Source organism: Primulina huaijiensis, chromosome 17 (assembly GCF_012295235.1).
Source record: "Primulina huaijiensis isolate GDHJ02 chromosome 17, ASM1229523v2, whole genome shotgun sequence".
Taxonomy (NCBI): Eukaryota; Viridiplantae; Streptophyta; class Magnoliopsida; order Lamiales; family Gesneriaceae; genus Primulina; species Primulina huaijiensis.
The window spans coordinates 3,329,513-3,350,909 of record NC_133322.1 but is presented as its reverse complement, the minus strand read 5'-3'; the positions used below and the strand labels follow the sequence as shown (position 1 = coordinate 3,350,909).

The 21,397-nt window shown below is 33.8% G+C and overlaps 3 protein-coding genes across 6 annotated transcripts; 1 reads left to right on the top strand and 2 right to left on the bottom strand.

The window, feature by feature from the left end:
• Nucleotides 1–478: 478 nt before the first annotated feature.
• Nucleotides 479–4,392, top strand: LOC140963592 (5'-methylthioadenosine nucleosidase-like). Of its 2 annotated transcripts, XM_073422973.1 has the most exons (8): nucleotides 484–771; nucleotides 900–963; nucleotides 1,333–1,424; nucleotides 1,586–1,692; nucleotides 2,112–2,186; nucleotides 2,909–2,983; nucleotides 3,563–3,655; nucleotides 4,039–4,392. In XM_073422973.1, exons 1-8 carry the CDS (start codon nucleotides 681–683, stop codon nucleotides 4,234–4,236), a joined length of 795 nt encoding a protein of 264 aa, XP_073279074.1. In that variant the 5' UTR covers nucleotides 484–680; the 3' UTR covers nucleotides 4,237–4,392. The 2 variants fall into 2 exon arrangements, with proteins under 2 accessions (XP_073279075.1, XP_073279074.1); XM_073422974.1 differs by lacking the exon at nucleotides 2,112–2,186 and having other exon boundaries at nucleotides 479–771.
• Nucleotides 4,393–5,624: 1,232 nt separating this feature from the next.
• LOC140963615 (uncharacterized) lies at nucleotides 5,625–8,689 on the bottom strand. Its single transcript, XM_073423007.1, has 6 exons — nucleotides 8,421–8,689; nucleotides 7,425–7,624; nucleotides 6,773–6,913; nucleotides 6,579–6,659; nucleotides 5,990–6,114; nucleotides 5,625–5,884 (listed from the first exon to the last, which is right to left on the bottom strand). Exons 1-6 carry the CDS (start codon nucleotides 8,641–8,643, stop codon nucleotides 5,836–5,838), a joined length of 819 nt encoding a protein of 272 aa, XP_073279108.1. The 5' UTR covers nucleotides 8,644–8,689; the 3' UTR covers nucleotides 5,625–5,835.
• Nucleotides 8,690–12,090: 3,401 nt separating this feature from the next.
• Nucleotides 12,091–16,422, bottom strand: LOC140963678 (probable alkaline/neutral invertase B). Of its 3 annotated transcripts, none has more exons than XM_073423085.1 (5): nucleotides 16,092–16,282; nucleotides 15,030–15,519; nucleotides 14,310–14,741; nucleotides 13,145–13,703; nucleotides 12,091–12,626 (listed from the first exon to the last, which is right to left on the bottom strand). In XM_073423085.1, exons 2-5 carry the CDS (start codon nucleotides 15,483–15,485, stop codon nucleotides 12,328–12,330), a joined length of 1,746 nt encoding a protein of 581 aa, XP_073279186.1. In that variant the 5' UTR covers nucleotides 15,486–15,519; nucleotides 16,092–16,282; the 3' UTR covers nucleotides 12,091–12,327. The 3 variants fall into 3 exon arrangements, with proteins under 3 accessions (XP_073279186.1, XP_073279183.1, XP_073279184.1); XM_073423082.1 differs by having other exon boundaries at nucleotides 12,093–12,626; nucleotides 15,030–15,504; nucleotides 16,066–16,422; XM_073423083.1 differs by having other exon boundaries at nucleotides 12,094–12,626; nucleotides 15,030–15,504; nucleotides 16,092–16,421.
• Nucleotides 16,423–21,397: the final 4,975 nt, after the last annotated feature.

The window sequence follows — 21,397 nt, the reverse complement described above, 5'->3', positions numbered from 1 at the left end:
AATTAAAATATTATTTTTTTTTATTATTTCGAATTTTTTTCATTAATTTTTTTAAAAAAATAAATAAAATTCGGATTAGACGGGTTAGACGGGTTCGTGTTCGGTTGGAGAAAAAAATTTGCAGGTTGACCCGAAATCCGATCCACCCGACCCGATTGACACCCCTATAAAATTTAAATATTCTTTTTTAATGTGGATTGGTAATTAAAAAGCTTTTATACTATTAATATTACTAAATGGTGTCTGATTTTATGTGAATAATTTATATCATATATTGATCAAATCAACTCGTCACATGAGTATAGATTTGTAGTTCAAAAGTTTTTTCTTTTACTTAAAAAAAACCCAAAAATAATATAAGTTTCTTTTTTTAAAAAAAAATGGAATAAAAAGCACCTGGCTCAAAGCCGCCCTCATTTGTCAAAAATAAATCGTTTTTGTAAGATCCAATATAATAAAAGCGTTGTCCCCACAAACCCACTTTCCTTTATTCTCTCCGGTTCTTGAATCTTAAATTTATTTCCAGTTGATTCAAAATAAACGCTTTTTGATTTTGGTTTGGCCTCGTCAACGGAGGGGACAAAGCATTGAAATGCTCTCTATAGCTTTCTGATTTAATCGGGAATTCATCGGCGGAGAGGAGGTTCGAAGACTTGAAGTCGATTATAGTCTGTAATCTAATGGCTCCTCCCCACGATGAAAAAGCTGAGATACAAGTTAACGAGGATTCAATTTCTCAGCGCTCCATCTCCAATGTACTCTTTATCATCGGTACTCTTTTTGCTCCTAGTATTTTTTATTCCAACAATTATTTTTGTTCGATTTTTTTTTTCAAAATGTTGCATACTGATTTCAATTCTGTGTTTTCGCATGTTTGAACCGATGAAAATGACGTATAGCTATGCAGACTGAGGCGTCACCTTTAGTGAATAAGTTCCAGCTCACCGAGGACCTTGATTCTGTGTATACCTTCTTTTTGATTTATTTTTTTCGTTAATTTCTGTTGTTTGGATGATTTGGAGTTGAATGTTAATTCATTTCTTTGTCTGCATGAGGAATAGGAAGTTGGTAACTTGTTGATCATTTGTATTAGTTGATAATCGATGTGAATTTATCAGTTTAAGCTTACTGTCACAAGTTAATTAGTGTGGGATTTACACTGTATATGAGACCGTGGGTTTGATCATGTGAAAGGTGATTCTCTTTTTTCTATATGCTTTATTTTCTATTAAACCTTACAACAGTGATTGTTATTTCTTAGCTCTGGAAGTTAATTCACCAAAGAGTTGCTTTTTTTTTTTTTTCCCTCCTTCCATGTCTTGAATAATGCAGTTTTCCAAAGGGGGTCCCATGGGTGCGGTATCATGGTAAATACAAAGATTTGAGCATCAACATTGTTTGCCCTGGAAAAGACAACACATTGGGTCTGTATTTCTTTTCTTGATATAGCTTTTGATCATGTTAGTGTATGTTTATTCTTGTGTAATTTTCCTCTTTTTATGGAATGTGTATTGGCACCAAAGATTTTCGGCTGATACTACTCTTGAGTTTCCTGTTGCTAAGCTCATGAGCTATTTCTTATTAGGTGTTGATGGCGTAGGCACCGTGTCTGCATCCCTTCTGACTTATGCTTCAGTTCAAGCATTTCAGCCAGACATTATAATAAATGCTGGCACTGCTGGAGGGTTCAAGGTATTTCAGATAAACATATTATGGTTCTACTTTATTCCAATTTTCAATCTGTAATATTTGAACCTCACTTTTGACCTTATCAAGGTTGGTCAGTTGCTGCTGATATTTTTATGCTCCACTTATATCTGTAGTTGGGTGTACATGAGAGTGTCTTCTCTCCAATTTCCTTATCTTTATATATCTTTCGACTCACTGATTCCGTGCTTGCTAAGTAAAAATTTATTTCTAATCCTCAGAAATTTAACTACGTTTTTCAATTGTGAAGAATATGATCAATTATCTTGCTTGATGAAATTGTTGTTTCAGATTTTTGATTTGTATGTTTCTGAAGTGTAAAGGGAAACTCAGACGTGCTCTCTGTGTAGAGAGCGTGTAATGCCTCTCAATATAATTTTGCATTGATATCTACAATTTACCAGGCAAAAGGTGCTTGCATAGGAGATGTATTTCTTATATCGTATGTCGCTTTCCATGACAGAAGAATTCCCATCCCTGTAAGTGCTCTGCATTCATATTTTACCACATATTTTTTTCCATTTATTTATATTATATGAACATGGTGGAATAAGGTCTCCCTTTTTGGAGATAGGGTGATTGTTTCCCTAACTGGTTAGTTTACTAGTCCATGTATCAGAATATTTTGTTTCTAATTCTTATATTCTTGTGGTAATGTTTGGTACTTCACCTCTTTACCCAGTAATGATTTCAGTGTCATGTTTTCCCAAAATGATATTAAACCTCCAAAGATTTTGATCTCTACTACATGGTGCAAACATGCATGACTAAAGGGGTATATTGATCTATGAAATTAAGACAAACCACTTCAGTGTTGGCTTTGAGATTAATATTTCATATAATTGCTTGGATACCAATGCCAATTAATTTCCACGTAGCGAGCTATATAATTGGAACATGAGGTATATAGTTGGAACACTGTGGAGCAAGGTGTAATTTTTTAAACAGGCGGTAGAGCTTTTTTATTAAAGCTCTGAGAAAGTGGATGTAAATTATTTTTTGTTTATTGCTCACTTTCTCAGTATCTGGGGATGGAAATCAATGAAACCTTGGCCTCATGATCAATGATATAATGCATTGCTGCTGTTTTCTGGTTGCAAACATGCGTTAGTAGTTTATGGACAGTCAGTTATTGTGTTTCCTGAATGAAGAAATTTAATTTTTGCATCAGATCTTCACGAGCCTTCTTTTTTGCCTCCAGGTGTTTGATCTGTATGGTGTCGGCTCTCGTCAAGCATTCTACACCCCCAACCTTGCGAAGGAGCTGAGCTTGAAGGTTATTTACTTTCAGAAGCTCATTTAATGATCATTTTGTACCCCAAGTACTTTTCCCTTATTTCTTTTCAAAGTTCCTTTATATCAGAAGTCTCAACTACAGATGTCAGTCTCTGATTAATATTGGTGATTTTTCTCTTTGACATGTCTCTGCAATGCTTAAAGCTGTATTTTTTTTATTCAACCGTAAAACATCTTATGGACTTGAATTTTCAATCTAATGGAGTAGCAGATCTTTCCTTGCATGTTTGATGGCAGTAAAAAGTTAAAGTTGTTTAGAATTTGTCTCTGCTTATCTTGATCTTCGACAATGACTCAAGTCGATGGTATCTATTTATGTTTCCATTATCTCATGAATGTACAGGAATTGAGATTTGCTTGCTCGTTTTTGTTTGCTGACTTTATCTTTGATGTATGAAATTTAAAAGATGCAGTGTAGATTTTCCCCTAAATGGTCATCTCTAATCAACCATGAATATTGTGCTTGATATTTGCTGTGTTTGTCACTAACGTTATTTATGTGAAAAGCATGTTATAATAATGTCGCTGCAGTTAAAGTAGTATCTTTTGTATGTTTCAGGTTGGCAAATTGTCTACTGGCGATTCTTTGGATATGTCAACAGTGGATGAAACAGCAATCCATGCCAATGATGCTACTGTTAAAGATATGGAGGTTGGCATTACGTTTTGAGCTTATCATGTTGCTTGATGTAATATAAAAAAGAGTGGTTCTGCAAATGAGGTTGTTTCATGCCCGAAAAGACTTGAATCACATGACACATTTGTAGCAAATTTTTTTTTGAGTTGGACATCTGTAGCAATTGAATCTTCTAGCTCTCACGTCAACCTTGCTCAGTTCATTTTCACAATTTTCTCTACGACATTACTGATTCACATCCTTCCACTTGAATTTCGTCAAAAATATAATTGTATTATTTTGAAATTAAAAGAAATTGAACCTCATATTTTGTCAAAATATTGGCGTAAATAGTATACACTTCTTTATGCTCAATTGATGCAAAGGACATCATCTGTTGATTTGTCGTGCATAATCAGGGAGCTGCTGTTGCTTATGTAGCGGATCTCCTGAAAGTGCCTGTAATATTCTTAAAAGCTGTGACTGATATTATTGACGGAGACAAGCCAACAGCTGAGGAATTTTTGCAAAATTTGGCGGCAGTAACCCTGGCACTCGATCAAACAGTCACCCAAGTCGTCGACTTTATCAACGGGAAGAGTTTCTCAGAAATTTGATCATCTCAACATGAGCGAGCACATGCAGGTTGTTTATAGTATAAAGATGCTACTAAATTCATTAGCTTTTGCTATGTAACTAAATGGTCAAAGCAAAGTAATTTACGTATCTTACTTCAACCTGCACATTTATGCTTGCGTTTTGTTTTGTTTAAATGTTGCCCTTTCCTATTGAGTCGGATGATTGTTGGGGAATCGATGGACCATGTGTGACTGTTTGCTTGACTTTCTAACATGTACATCGCTCTTCTGGATGACAGCAACATAATGTGCCTAAAATTTGTTGTTACATTTGATCCGAGGTTGCATCCAGATATGACACCATAGCTACAATTGAAACAATGCTCGAGTTTGAGGAACGGACAACAAATTTTGTCTCTTGGTTTTGGAAGTTGAACCGAAACAAACACTAAAGAATTGGAAAAAATCTATAGTTTTGTCGGATATTTCAACTTATCGACCGACTTATACGTATTTGAAAATTATCCAACATGAAACATGATCCTTGGCTTAACTCGGATTTCCATCATTACGACATGACTGTATCTTTTATCATTTGTAATTTGATAATATAATTTTTATTATCATTTTTTAAGTGTATCTTTCCAAAACTGGGAAATAATTACCTAGTTCAGGAATTTATAAACTAAGTTATATTCAAATTTCAAGTGTTAAAACCAAGGCAGATGACACACATATTGAGAGGGACAATAAACATGGCAAGATTCACATAGTTGGAAAATCAGATACGAATTACGATTTTTTTTAAAAAAAAAACTTTCTCCACCATGAATTAGCCCTTGAAAAACCTCAAACTAATCTACTTGGAGAGATAAATCAAATGAAACAATAGATCAAATCTTAAAATATATTTTTTTTTGTACACTAGTTGCACAAAATAAAATGGATTTCAAATAATAAATCATTGAATTAATTTTAAATTCATCATAATTAACATGAAATATCATGTTTATGGTCATATTTCTTTATGGTCATGTTTCTTTAAAACAGCAAAAATACATTTAAAATATATAGATTTGAAATTAATCAATCTAAATACAACATAAAGATATACTTAGAGATATAAATTTGAAGTCAATGAATTTCGATTATGATTTATTGTTTACAATACAATAATATATCAAAACTTAAATTCACATTTTACTAATTTACACATTAAAAATATAAAACATAATTAATTTCAAATAACACAATTATTCAATAAACTTAAAATTCATCATAATTAAAATAAAAATTGCTATATAAACATATAAGTCGTGGATATAAGTTGTGAATTTGAAGTTTATAATTTTACTTCTCTAAACAATAAAAATACATTTGAAATTCATGGATTTAAAATCATCAATCCAATCGCAAAAAAAAAAAAGTCGAGAAAAATATAGTGATCATTGATTTAAAATTCAGGTGTTTCTTACAGAAAAAATCCATAATCTAAACCAAACTACCGCATATGCAATATTTCCAACACAGTTTCTAGCAGAATTAACCCCGACACCCCAACATATCTAACCACCATATCACCGAAGTATCAACCATGAGGCGTGCACCAAAACAACTAAATTAGTCTGCAAATGTTGACTACACCACCCCGGAAGGAAGGTGCATAAGAAGCTGTCCTCCCAAAGCGCTGCAAAATAACAAAATCGAGCACAATGAAACGATACAGCAACAGAAGACACATATCTACACACATACGCACAAAATGCAAATACAAGGGCAGAAGAATGCACACCTTTTAACGTAGTAGTAACAAAAATCGGCCAATATGAATGTTTGAACAATTTCCGAGATAAGAACCATCGGAGGCCATAGTCCATAACCTAATGCCACAAGCAGGTGACCACGACTGTCCAAAACCTGGCAGAAAAATGGGAAATTGATGGCAACACTACAGCTAGATGACTAGGAATCAATAAGGTTGATCTTAACAAGAGGAAAAGTATGCAACTTTAACTACCATAACAGGGGTCAACATATTATGATAATTATATAGATGATTTATGATTAAAACAATACTTATTGTTGATGACATAAGCATATTATTTCAACCAATCTATTTCTATATTAGGATAACAACACCATTAAACACCGGAGTTCTGAAAATTTTAAAATGGATATGATATCTACATTCTCGGTAAATATGATTATGCTCATGCTCCCATTGAGCATCTTCAAAACTCTCTTACAAGTTAAAATTAATAATGGAATTTTAGAACATTGATTAGGTAATGGACGGTTTGTTTGCGTTTGTTAGCATTCTTCACTTAGAAGACTAGAGAGTTCTTAAAACAATTGTGTGTGGCAAAGTCTGTGAACCAAACCTGGAGAACCCAATGAGCACAGCTCAGAAACCTCGCAACACCCAGAGCAAATACATAATGTGCTGTAAATGGTTCCACGATCTGTCATTGAGAAGTTACAAAGTTATACAAGTACATGCACAATAAATAGCTAAATTTAAGACAGCAACATAAAGTATCATGCATGTAATACTGCAAACTCAAGTTAAATCTACCTTGGTGTTTTGCATTACGCGAAGCTGGGGTAGCACAGAAACAGCTTCCAGGTAGACACAGAAAGCCCAAGCAATCCTGTTGGCAAAGAGATGCGATGTAGATGGGTGTACTACTAAAGCTAAGACCGCACAAGGAAGTAACTGCAAAGACATATAAGCTGTTAAAAATCTACTTCAGTTCGGATTTCCGTGTTCAACTTCANTATATATAAAGCAAAGAAAGTTTTCCCACCACATCTATCCCTAGATATTTTAGCTATATATAAAGTGGTGAAGACTCAAGATTCTATTCAAAATTAAGTGAGGCCAATAGAATTTAGCCATTTCAACAGTGTCATGAATGTAGACCTTTATGATTGCACTACTTAAATCTTATGTTTGATTGCATTTTTTCTTCACTATATTTATTTCGATTAAGCTTTCATAAGCTTGTGATATAGCTACACCTAATTCAAGACTGGTTGTTGCAAGAAGCCAAGAACTATAAAGGACCAAGATCCCCTGTGAAATAGAATAAGCCAACTGTCTCGCTTTGACTTTCAAGTAACTCTTGATCATGGTGTACTAATTTCCATAAAACTGAGAGACTAGATCAAAGCCGCAGAAGAAAATGAATAAGAAAAGGATGGCATCATTCACATGTAAAACTCACCACATAATATAGAGCTAAATTGTCTTTCTCCTCCATGTAACTCGACCTCACTTTAAAACGAATCATATAAATAACCCACAAGGTTGTGGCTAGTGTGGCCAAGTCAAGCACCGTGTGTATATCATATTCCATGACAAAACTGCAATACAATCTAACAGCCAAAAATATAGCTGTTAGCTCCTGGGATTTGAGTGAAATCCCTGCCACAATTTCATGAAAACTAGACGCTATGAGTATCAGAGAGAGACACGGAAAGCAAATCAAATAGCATAATTGAAATGTACATTTACTTTTTTGTGGTAAAAAAAGATCATAAACACAATCCAAAGCCTCTAAATATTAACATGATGATTTTTAATATTTTCAGTCTTTACTTTCCTTAATATTTAACATCCCAATTGATAGACAAATAGAGGTTGCAAAAAAATGTGGTCCTTAGTTGCATCACACGACCTATATTTACATACAAGTTACTGTTCACAGATAGACGAAAATAACTAAGCAACACAAGGACAGCTGGAAGCTGTAAATCATTTTGCAATTATAGTCAAAATAAGGGTGAACCTCAATTTCAAAATTCACGAACTCGTTCTCAGAAAGGCCAGAAAAGGACACGATTTTAAGAGAAGTCAGTGTTTTCTTACTCATTGCAGTTGAACGGCGCTTGTTAGCGAACAACTAGACCACAATACAATAACTTTTCCAAGTAAAGGGGGAAAAACGGGATTAAAAGTGCACCTTTGTCTTTCCAATACGAAAATACCTAACACGGGCAAGATTCGGAAGAAAACCGAAACCCGTCAAAAGTTCAGCTATACCCCAATCACAGCTACCATAAAGGAAACATGATCACCCCTCGTCAGTAAAGTCCCAAACTTTTTCACCCCTCGATCAATCCCACCAAAATTATATCCTAAAAACAGCGATTTACATACCAACAAACACATAAATCAAAAACCCCACACACACACACACACACACAAAATAACCCATTACCAGCGCAAGTCTTCTCCTTCATAAGTTTATAAATAAGAACCAAGATTCCAATCGAGTGAACCGCCTCAGCAGCTACGAAGAGGTTATCGTGATCGTGAACAATTGCACGAAGGACAACGAGCGCCACCATGCCGCTAACGACGGCGAGAAATGCCTTCACCTTGGGCGGCTGCCGCCGCACCCAAGACGACACCACTTTGAACGGCCCTCTCGTTGGCTTCATCTTTGGTGTGTACGTGTGCTTTTAGTGGGCTGTCTGATAAATAACATATAATGTACAAAGTAGAAATTTGTAAAATAATTTTGGTAATTATTTTTAAGAAAAAATAGTTGGCATTAAGAAAAAAAAATACCGCAATATATAAATTTTTTGTTCGACGGAGAAAATTTTGTTCAAGGGAGAAAGTCTCTGAAAGCCTGGAAGGAATTAATCTCCAAGGGGAATGCGGTTCTTTGATTTGGTGAAGGTGTGAAAATATCCGATCAAAATTGGGAACTTTTCTCAAAAAAAATCTAATATGCCCTTTAATTAGGTAAAAAAAATTTGTATCTTAATTAGAATATGACAGTCTTACAGATTTGTATATGAATCCATCTGATTCATATATAAAGTGAAAATATCGAGTCGAATAAGAAATTCGTTTCACAAAATTAACCAGTAAAATGTTTTATAAGAGTTTTTCGGTTTCAATTATAACATTTGTCCAATTAAGTTCACAATAAATACAATCAATATAATAAGTTAATTATTGTAATAACTTATTGTAAAAGAGTTTTTATAATATTTTTAAAAAAATCCAAAGATAATAATATTTATTATTAGGTAAATATCCAATAATAATATAATAATATGACATAAAATAGTGGATAATGTAGTATAGATTATGGTATTTGTTATATTCGACATCTACTAGAAACAATATTAAACTATTGGCAAAGACCTATAATAATTTTAAGCTGATAGATTATTAAATTAATCTAATAAAATGTCATTTAAAAAGCAAAGTTATCGGTTGTATTATCAAGTGTCAAATGTGTGAGGGCCCGTTATCTTAATAACGATTTATTAAGATGCAATTATGATTAATCAGTAAACAGCGGAAAAGTGAGTTAAAAATTTGCTTTTGGGCCTATAAAATTTCGGCATGACCTTCGCATAAATAGGACATACCAGAAAATCAAATACTCAAAATACACAACATATGCCCTCAATAAACACAACAGCATAAACATGTGCCAGCCAGACACTATCATGACATATTCAAACCCAAAATATCATAGAGCCGACAAGGCTCGATAATACCATAATACAATCCTCCAAATATATACATATATTATCTGGGAGACAGCAACACCACGCAGTATCTAAATACAACTGAGCTCACTCTCAAGGAGCTCTGGTACTTCTTGAGGCTTCCTCTCGAGCGCCTGAGGTCGAACCACCTGTACCACCTATCATGTCCACACACAAAAGACACGACAGCCCCTTCTCGGTGGGGTCAGTAACCCCAGTACGAGACATCAAGAAATCACGATATATGACATAGAAATGCAATGATGCCATGCATGAATGCAATGCATGTATAGGTGCAAGATATCAGGATATCAGGAATCAAATAATCGATATCAACAATCATACATATATGCTTGAGCTGGTCCACGACTCAGCGGACCGTGCCTGGGATATGACCCAGCCTCGAAGCCAGCAACTACCTAAGCCGGACCGAATCAAGGTAGCCAAACATCTCCAGAACACCATATCATATCATATATATAACGGATCTCAACCGAAATATAACTGGATCTCAATAACAGATAGGCTCAATATGATATGTTCAGTGGTATTGATGTGTCTAACTAAAATAAAATGTGTGTTAACAAAAGAAATATTTTATTTTATTTTGCAAATCAATTACCAACTGATAATATGCGAGTCAGCATATAAATCACATAAATCAACAAATAGCACATAAATCATACACAGGATCATCAGATGTCTCTGTCAGACATCGTGAAAATAACTGATCTCTACGTACCTCAACTAATTTACCAGTAACTTAAATCCTCAAGAAAGTCCTGGAAATGCCAACTCAGACAAATCAACTGAATATTAATTTAAATGGTCTTATTGTCATATAAAAAATTCCACAACCATTTAAATTCACTACAAATCCTATTTCAACTATTAGACATTTTAACCTTCTAAATCTCTACTAATTAACCTATAATTCCAGCATATGACAAATTCATTTCAAAATTTCCATTAAAACCTAATCTCAAATTTGTATTGAGGTACTGGTAGTCCACAAATATCTTAATAGCAATTGAAAGAATTAAGAATTTCTTTCCACCATAATAACGGTCCAAGAGGTGATCAATTTTTAGGATTATTTTGATTGTCTAGAATGATCCACCTTAATTGTCATAAAGAAAACAACGTTATAACGAAGCTCCAAAGTGGCTAGAACGAGAACTTGATCATTTACCAAATCATATCCTAATTTTATTGCAGGATTATAATATTTGATTCAAGAAATACAGTTCCTGAACAAAACATTAGAAATAAGTTTTAATTGAAATATACCTTAGTATTCAAGATAGGTGTTCCACCCTTCGTTCTCGTATGGATTTGGGGAGATAGATGTTTTTTTTCTTTTTTTTTCTTATTTCGATTAATATTAAGATAATTGAGGCGGTTTAGGTTCCAACTCATTTTTCTACAAAGGAGTCAATGTACACGTTTCCAACAACTAAGTTGCATGCACTGATGTGAATTCCACTTTCTCATTCCAGCCTTCCACGTAAATTAAGTGTGGTTGGTTGGTTTTATTATACCTGTTAAAGATATTCTCATTTATATGATTGGTTCTTAAGAATACACTTACTCAGTTTTATCCACCTTTCTAAGATCTCAAAGTTTGATATTTGCTAATAAGTATTTGTAAACACATAATTTATTTATTTACATTTAACATAATTATTCTTAATTATTTCCAAATAACATATAATTAAATAGGGTCATTACAAAATGTGTTCAATAAGTCAAAATCGTCCATGTTTTATAATTTCTCTGTCCCTATGTAATTCATTTATTTCATAAAATCGTCTATGTTTTATAATCTATGTCCCTATTTAATTCATTTATTTCATTTTCTTATATACTAGAATATTATTTTATTTTTTCACGAGAGATCACAGTAGGCAGATGAGCACTTCTTGAATAATTAAATCATTTAAGAAAATTCCCAGCGCAAGTTTTTCTTGAGATGAGAACAAGAATTTGCTTAAAATATAAGAAAAAAACTCTTGTGAAGCTATATAATGAGTCCATTTTGTGACATATATTTTCTATTCGGGTCACTCATTGAATATTATTATTTTTTATGTCAAAATATTACTTTTTTATTGTAAATATAGACATAGTTGACCCGTTCACGAATGAAATATGTGATACCATTTTACAAGAGACTTACTCAAATGATAAATAAACCACGAGGGAAAAATTTATTTTTAACTACACAACTTCGATTCACAAATACAGAAAAAGCGTAACGTTCCATATCTTTTTTTCAATTTTTAGTGTCAACTCATAAATTTTTTGTTCTTATGTTGGCATATTGTTAATGTGCCTAACTTGCCAATTTACTCCGACAACTCATACAGTAAGAAAGAAAAATTGGCTGACAAATTGTTAAATGAGGGGGCTAGAAAGTTAGATGAGACTAAGAATGGAGCAGATATTATCGAGTACAAACAAAAACATCCGCTAAGAAAATGGAAGTTATCCCTTCATGCTACAAATTTGTTCGTTCTTACCAAAAACTAAAATTCCACATTTGCTCCAATAAAGCGAAGCTTCACCTGTTGACGAATGGGAGCTAATGAATGAACCAGAGATGAATTAGTTTCAAGTAGTCCACGAGGCCGATCTTTTCAAGACCGGCTGCTTCAGATGTTTGTCCTCCTCTAGCGCGATCATGCCCAAATGAGATGGATCTTCGATCATCATTTTTGCAACCAAATAGCCGGCAATGGACCATGTTTGGTATTTTCGAGCCTGCTTTCCAATGTATCTACCATGCTTTCCATCATAGTATTCTGGCCAACCATCTTTTGATAGCCTGGATTCAACAAGTTCAATGGCACGTCTCGCAATCTGGGGTCGTCCTGTCTTGATGCATGCTGCGGTGAGGAGCCACAAGAGCACTGTTTTCATAAAAGTTGAGAGAGAAATTAGAAGATTGCCTCTTTTACTTATTCAACCAGGCAACTGATTTTGTAATGCGCCCAGAGAATAATGACAGTGGTTAAGAATAATGGAGTTTCAAAGTATCATGATTCACCTCAAGATCCAAAATAATTGAAGATGAGCTCGGTTGAAAATATTTCAAGCTGAATTCGAGCAAAAAGTCATGAGCCACTCACAAACTTTAACATATTTACTTAAAACTAGTAAATATATTAAATTAAAAGGCCTCTTGAGTTAGAGCCACAATTCGAGCTTGTGTTTTTATAAAAATTCGATATCAAGCTGGAACATAACTTAAAAATACGGAATTCGAGCACAACCCCTAACCAAAATAGTTTTTGGAGTCTTACAAGAACATCAACAGACTTTGAGAAACTTGAGCTCAAACCAAAGAAAAGAGAAAAAAAAAAGGAAAATGCATGGTGTTTGGCTTGGTTGAGTTTGTTGGCACCATTATTCAAAATTAGGAGAGTACCTGGCCATGATCCTCCATTATGGTAACTCCATCTAGTATTTTTAGGATCGCATCCAGTCACAATCCGCCATTCATGACTCTCAATGGCAGGATAACAAACTTTAAGTGGCATATCTCCAACCAACTCCTCCCAACGTGATTCGATAAGATCCATAATTGCTGTAGCCTGCTCATGTGTTGCTAAAGATGAAAGTATTGCAATACAATTACCTAAACAGAACCAACGGAAATCCATTTTTGAAGGACCAACATTCCCAATGAAGTATCCTCCAAGCATTGGCATGAAATCGAAAATCCATTCTGGCAGAGAATCAGGCATGACATTGAACTTGTTGACTGCTGTGTGAGAATACTCCTCAGTTTTAAATCGATATATATCATTAAGTTGCTTCATATCTAGCCAAAAGTAACTTCTCATGTGATAGCTCAAAGCATGTAGACGCTTAACAATTCTTTCTAAGAATTCCTTCCCTTGAGCATCATGTTTCAGTAAAACCATGGCACATCTCAAAGCCATAAAGAAGAGAGTTTGTATCTCGATCGGGTATCCATATACTCCCTACAAGAGCGCATATTTGCAAACAATTATATAACTGGAGATCCTTAGGACAAAAAGACCGAAAAAAATCACCAGATAAGAAATGATTGATCTTACGAAGAAATTGACAAGAACCTAGTTACCATTATACATTTTCTTGATTCAATCCAATTGCATGGAAAAAGGCAGACATGTCATCTATCAGCTAAACTAAGAATAAAAGAACTAATAAACTGCCAAATTCAAGACAGACTGGCACTATAACTATGAACGATCTTCTTGAACACTGTAATTGAGCTTCATTGATTGTGTAATTCCTCCAGATTTCATAATATATACAACGGACAAAAAAACCCATATCACAATAAGTGACCTTCGTTATAGAAACAGAACTGATTATGGGATTCTTCACGAATTCTAAAACAAATGAAAATCAGCAACTTGTATGCATGAAAAGAAACTAAGCTAGGTTGATGATCCCCGTGTAACCAGATATTCAAGACATTAACCATAATTCGACAATGAAGTTTATGCTTCTGATTTTGAAGACAACAAATTCTTATAAAGAAGTAGGGAAAGAAAAGCAAAATAATCATAAATAAGTCTTATTAAAGATATGAAACTCACCATTCTACGATCAATCATGCAGCAGCCATCAGCACAAAGGAGTGTTGGAAATGTATCAAATCCTTCTGAGAGGCATAAACTGAGTATCAGACGCATGCCTCGTTGGCATTCAGGCCTCTCAGCCAAGGAAGTGTCTCCAGTAGACTTTGTGTATGCCCTTAGTAAAATGATCCACCAAAAGCCAGAATCAACCGGAGCCACTCTTCCTATTGCACTCTCACCAAAATCTGCTATCAATGTCTCAGTATTCCTGGCGGGATCGTGCAAGACTTTAAAACTAGCAGGCATCACACCTTCCCCAAGTTGGAACCTATCAATTTTTTTCTCCCATGATTGTAGCCTAAGAGTTTTGAGGATAAAATTTTTTACTATTTCAGGTTCTCCATTCATTAGAAATGCCAGCGCGCTTGGAACAAAATCCCTGACAAATACCTGCACATTAGAATAATTAAGGAAAACTTTAACAAGTAGATGGCATTGGAGAACTTTTAGATGGCTTGTTGCAACCCAGATGATCTTGCTTGTTATATGGTAAGAATAAAACTGCTTAATATACAGATTGTTCGTGGTTCTTCTCCAGCCAGCTGTTTCATGCTAAACCGGCAAGTAAAAACCATGAAATTTATAGAAATTAAACCTACAAATCCACCAAAAATATTGCATTTCAGAGTAAACAGTGGGTGCATTCAATAAGAAAGTACCATGGTTTTAGCTATTCACCTGATCATAGTTGAGTTTCTCATCAGAATTGTCAAATGCAGCAATTGTTCCGACAGGTTGACCTCTGAAGTACACCAGCGATCGCCTTAGATTTTCCCAAGCCTCTGCTATCATGGGGTTTGGCTCGCAGCTCATTCCAAAACCATACTGGGACAGCGGAGTTGTGTATCCGGACCTTTTAACAGGTGAAAATACACTGTCTAAATTGTCAAAAGCTCGATTGAAGTTCTCAGCTCTAGAAGGGGGATGAGGTGAAAGTCCCATTGGCATCTCAGTGAGTGACCGTTCATCAAATGATCGTTGTCTTTCTAAATTCAAATTTTGTGGCCGATCGGATAACTTCGAAAAATCAAAATCTTCCAACTCAACCACGCTGCTTGATGAATCAACAGTCTTGATACAACCATTTTGTGATACATCGGTGGAAAGGTTTGACAATCTTGAAAGAGTGGACATTCTTGCAAGCTCTAAATACCTGATTAAAAATTTCCTGCTTGCAGGTTAAAATTTCGATCTGTAATGTGCATTTATCAAGATCCAGCTAGGTATTACACAAATACAATTGTGCAATCCCCCAACCCCACAAGCACCACACACACACATATCATGCAGTATCAACAAACACGGACAAGTCAACCAAAACCCATTAACAAAAACCATGTTCCATGTTCAAAACAGAACAACACTTCCTTCATTTTAATTGCTAAATTGTAATTAAAAAAATTGATGAACAAATGATAATTACGTTAACCTCATTGCTTTACTTTTCAGGATGATGATCAACTATTTTCTGTTCGACCCATCGTTTTCTTCCTCTTCCTCCGTACGGATTCTTTTATAAATCATATCATAAACAAGAAAATATGCAAATCCACGAAATTCCAAAGAATTAAGAAACGGCGAGATAAAACCCACCATCCTGCGTCTTTCAAATCCCCTATATAACACCCGTCTGTCTACACATGCATGAATCAGAATCGATTAACTAATAACACATTAACCCGGGCAAAAAGTTTAAAGCAAATAAAACACATACACCCACATTAGTTCCCAGATAGTTACCACGTTCGTATCCGATGACGAAACGTTTCAGAGAAATAATACACACAGATCACAGTGTGCCGTCGAAACACCGAAATCGGTTCAAAAATGTGAAGAAGGGTATGACAGATATACGTGAAGAACACGAGGTTGGTCACATCAAGAACCAGAAACACGCATTTATGACTGCCCCAGTATGTGCGTGCGTTATAAAGCTGTCACACACTACTCACGGAGAGAACATGAACGTATAGCGAACAAGAAACGCCGAACGAAATTCTCTTCCTCGGGTGCGTGCGTGCGTGCGTGCGCAGCGCAACTGTGTGGGGGCGCAATCGCGTATGAGTCAGGATTTTGAAACAGAGACTCGAGCTTAGCGGCAATACTATTACGCAGGGATGTCCATTTTGTACACGTGTTCGCTTCACAGAGTCCTACACACATATATAATATACGTAAAATGAAGATCTTAGATTAATTAATTATTATGTTATTTAAATATTGTTACATACAATATTTCTCAGTTAAAGGTAAAAAAATTAATTAAGATGTGAATTTAATTATTATTTCATAAGAGGATTTGAGAATATATAGAGAAAAAACATATTAATAGAATTTATGAATTATCCTAACATCCTTAATTCGGCTTTATTATATGCTTATTTCTATTTTATTAATTTAGGATATTAAGATACCACTTGACTTGTGGAATAAGATGATGAAAGATGATATAATAAATTGAAAAATAGTAGGTCTCTTGTGAGACAGTCTCACGAATCTTTATCTGTAAGACGAGTCAACCCTACCGATATTCACAATAAAAAATAATACTCTTAACATAAAAAGTAATATTTTTTCATGGATGACCCAAATAAGAGATCTGTTTCACAAAATACCGTGAGACCGTCTCACACAAATTTTTGCCATTGAAAAATAAGAATAATACAATTGTTTTATCTTCAATTATTGTAAAAATTGAGATAAATATTAGTTAATAAAATGACGTTGAATATCATCTTTTACACCGAACAGTGTCTAAATGTTCAAATATAATGTCCCATTGATGTTTATGTTTCCCTTTTACATAAGGATTATATATAAGATGGAGAATTACAAAAAATTACTTTTAAAAAGTTTTCTAAAAAAATTTGAATTTTTTTTTATTAAAACATACGAAATATAGATGGAATATGCAATGTGTAACTTAGTATTTTATTATCATGATTAGATTGAAGTGTTGGAAAACATTACCTTATGGTTGAGGTTTTTAGGTAGAGGCTCCTCCTCCTCCATTGCTTTTAGCAGAAAGAAATTTATTGTAACATGATTGATATTGGCTTGTATTACCTAAAAACGAGTGTTGGAAATTCAAGAGTATCATTTCCTTGTCTCACGTCGAGATATGTTCTATTTAGTGTTTCAAATCATTATATATTTTACTCAAATAAATTTCATTTAGAAAAAAAATATTAAAACATAAATGTATGAAACAACTTGCATAAAGAAAATAGAATAAACCACAAACAAAATATTTGATTTATCTTTTTTAAAATTTTAAAAATCATAAATATATTGTTTCGAATATAATGTTTTATCAATTATTAATTGTATTTTATTTGTATACAGTGTTTTGTACGTTTAATTTTTAATAATTTGTGCAAACATAACTTGTTTGGACAAAGTGTAGCATAGTTTAGAACACCAAACATAGCATATGATTTCGTAGAGAGGTTAATTAAATGTTTTTGTATGTGATTTATTCTATTTTCTTCCTGCATAGTGCTTAGTGCATGTATTTTTTAGTATTTTATTTTGTAAACGGTACTTGTTTGAGCAAATTATAGCATGATTTGAAACGTCAAATGTAACAAAAATTTCCCATCATTTCGCGGAAGATGATTACCAACATCGGTAGAATATACCAAGGGATTGTGGATAATTTGAAGACTTTTTCGAATTTTTATTAAAATGCAAATTTTAATATATGATGATTTTTTTTGAAAATATAAAATACAAATCGATTATGACATTTCAGTAAATTTTAATTTTGATTTCCGATTTTATTACTTAACTTCATATCAAGTGCTTTCTCAATATTTAATGTTATTATTTGATTTATTTTTTAAAAATAATAAAATTCCTCACTTCTCGTAACTATATTTATGTGAATATATTGATTTTGAAATAATTAAAAAACACAAATGACACTCCTCGTTATTTCTCATAAATATGTGAATGTGTTAATTCTGAAATAGTATTTGAAAAACTATCAATATATTTGTGTATGTAATTAAGTAATAATTTATATTGAAAGATAGAAATATGAATATGTATGATTTCAATAAAGGAAAATATATTCTATAAATTTAAATCTAAATGACATAGAATAATTACGAACTATACAATAAATAGTTATATTATTATTTACAAATTGTTGTAATTCATTAAATAAATAGTTAGATCAATAACTATTGCTCTTCCACAACTTTACGATTAAGAAGTTTCCGTAAAATATGTATTTTAAAATTTATAATTTATATTATATATACACTGTTTTTCACACAAAAAATAAAAACATTAGTATATAATATCTGTAGCTTGCAAATTATCAAAAATAAAATAATAGGTATATAAAATTTATTTAAAATATATTTGAACTGATTTAATTAGTTCAAACAAAAATAGAGTATAACGGGAACACTTTAGAATGGGTGAAAAGAAAATCAGAAGTCCATACATAATGAATGTTTATTGGTCGCACACAATGCAAAAATTCTGGTAGGAAGTCCGTATACCAAACTAAGTCTATCCAAGGCAGATTTCTCGCAAAGCATCCTTCACATTGGGATATTTGAACACATACCCGAGTTCCATCGCCTTCTTGGGAACCATGTTCTGCCCTTCCAAAAGCTTAAACCAGTGCAAAATATTAACGTAATATCAGCTAAAACTTAACTTCGAATACATATAAGAGGAATGTGAGAGATCATACCACATATGCACCTTCTTTAAGAGCAAATCTGAGGAAAAAAGACGGGACATGCAGCCAAGAAGGTCGTCCCAAGACCGATCCCAGATGAGTGCACAGTTCTGAAAGCCGAACAGGGTTTGGAGCCAGAGGTGTTGAAGGCTCCAATCATATCCGAGATTTTGGGACCATTTGTATAAACAACACCTCACATAACAGCTCAGGTATTTTTAACTGTATAGTTGAGAATCCATAAAAATTAGAAAGAACTTTGAAAATGATTTTGTAAAACCAAAATTTGCATTATTAGATCGATTTGATATGCTTTGTTTGGTTTGTAAAGAACTAAGTAGGAAAGAAACGGAGGAGAGATTAATGGAAAAAGAAACTAAAAAGGGATTTTAGCAGCTTTCCATTTCTCGTTTGACCAGAAAACAAAGAAGGGATATTATGCAGCTTCTCTTATCTTACCACAAAAGTTCTACAATAACCACAGAAACTATTAGATCCGTGTTAACATTTCATTCACAAGTCCGACAATCACACACGTCAAGACTTTAGACATGAACACGGTGATTATCTGCAGGCAAAAACTTGTGTGAGATGGTCTCACGAGTCGTATTTTGTGAGACGGATCTCTTATTTGGGTCATCCATGAAAAAGTATTACTTTTTATGCTAAGAGTATCACTTTTTATTGTGAATATCAGTAGGTTTGACCCGTCTCACAGATAAATATTCGTGAGACCGTCTCACAAGAGACTTACTCTTATCTGCATTTTGAAGACGATATATAGAAAATGGATTGTATACATTAACCATACGATCGGGTGAGTAACACATCAGCAATCAATGAACTAAGTAACTTATTTTATATATTTCGACAAGAAAGACAAGATGCAGAGCAGCGTATTCTGATATGAAGTTATGGTTCTGGAGTGACATTATATACCTGCAAGCAGTCTTTGCACCAATCTTTTACCGATAAACCATGTGGCTCCGGTTATTGAAACAACCATTTCATTGGCATGCATCAAAAAGAAAGGAAAGTAGAATAGCTATATTAAGTGGATTCAAATTTCAATTTTAAGTAAGCTATAATTGTTTTTTTATTTAAATTCTACTCTTTTTTCTCGATGTTTCAAGTGCTGATGTTGTACGTGAGCAGTGTCACAACAACATTCTCGATTAAAAAAAACTATAATTGTTAAAAATCGAAAGATACATGATTAAGACAAATTCGATGATACAGATGACTCAAATCACGACAAGAAAAACATACTAGACAAAAAATGCAGTATTCCCTTATTTTTGTAATTAAATGAAGATTATATAGTTCAGTTCACCCATAAAATTGCTTGTTGAATTTGAGCCAACTATAATTATTGCGGTAATAGAATAGGGATTGACATTTATAAGTAAATGTATTTGCATATTTTGCAGGTTACCATGCTCAGCCACAAGAACTCAGATTCATTGAATTCCTGCCCCTTCGGCTACACGAACGCATGCACCACGATAAATTCCATACGATCACAAAGATCCACTCCAGTACAATACTCGAATAAAAACCACCAAATTTCTGTAGAAAATGTATACATCCGATAAAATTGTTTATATTAGCACTGGAAATAACACAACGTATCCGTATGGCTTTCACAAATTCCTCCACAACATATGCACAAGATCGATCTCGGAGTTCTCCTAAGAGTTAAACTTTTCGAAAGTCATCATATTCGTTCAACCTGAGAAAATGTTCGCATGACCTTGATCATACAACTGTCCATAAACTATGAATATGGTAAACTGATTGTCGGAAGGCACAACTTGGCACAACTCCATTTAGCTAAATATATTTTATTAACTTACATGCCATAGTAAAAATCAAACAGGGAATCAAATATAAAAGAGTTTCATGCAATTCCATAAGTAAAAAATTGGGACATGATGCAGCAAAAGACTTGCGTTCAACTCCCGTGAATCTATCGTATTTGACACTTACATCTTCTATCAAATGCAAAAATTACAACATGTCAGGAAGAAAAGTGTCAAATTCCTTACATAAAGGGGAGGTGAAAGCGAAAAACCCTGCAGCAAAATCAAGGAGTCCTCCAACCTCAACCCCAGCCTGCTGAACCAAGTTGTGTATAAAGTTTACGTAGAATAAGAAAGAAGCACAATTGGAACATGGAAGGACCAAGATAGCAATATTCAGAACTTCTCATCTGCTAATTCCTACCCACACATCCATGAGTTTGCAAAGCATAGTTACCAAATGTCACATTCTTGGGATATAAATACCAGGGTTACAGAAAGACCGTTTAAGCACGAGACCTCCACAGAAACTCTATGCATCAATG

What these genes read in the sequence shown, in the direction of transcription:
- LOC140963592 (XM_073422973.1), top strand. Translation starts at nt 681, where the DNA reads ATGGCTCCTCCCCACGATGAAAAAGCTGAGATACAAGTTAACGAGGAT. An exon ending in ACAGAAGAATTCCCATCCCT is followed by an intron (nt 2,187 to 2,908) that starts GTAAGTGCTCTG and finishes TTTTGCCTCCAG; the next exon opens with GTGTTTGATCTGTATGGTGT. An exon ending in CTACTGTTAAAGATATGGAG is followed by an intron (nt 3,656 to 4,038) that starts GTTGGCATTACG and finishes GTGCATAATCAG; the next exon opens with GGAGCTGCTGTTGCTTATGT.
- LOC140963615 (XM_073423007.1), bottom strand. Translation starts at nt 8,643, where the DNA reads ATGAAGCCAACGAGAGGGCCGTTCAAAGTGGTGTCGTCTTGGGTGCGG. An exon ending in ATTTAGCTCTATATTATGTG is followed by an intron (nt 6,914 to 7,424) that starts GTGAGTTTTACA and finishes ATGTCTTTGCAG; the next exon opens with TTACTTCCTTGTGCGGTCTT. An exon ending in GCGTAATGCAAAACACCAAG is followed by an intron (nt 6,660 to 6,772) that starts GTAGATTTAACT and finishes TCTCAATGACAG; the next exon opens with ATCGTGGAACCATTTACAGC.
- LOC140963678 (XM_073423082.1), bottom strand. An exon ending in GCATGATTGATCGTAGAATG is followed by an intron (nt 13,704 to 14,309) that starts GTGAGTTTCATA and finishes GCGCTCTTGTAG; the next exon opens with GGAGTATATGGATACCCGAT. An exon ending in TAATGGAGGATCATGGCCAG is followed by an intron (nt 12,627 to 13,144) that starts GTACTCTCCTAA and finishes TTATGAAAACAG; the next exon opens with TGCTCTTGTGGCTCCTCACC.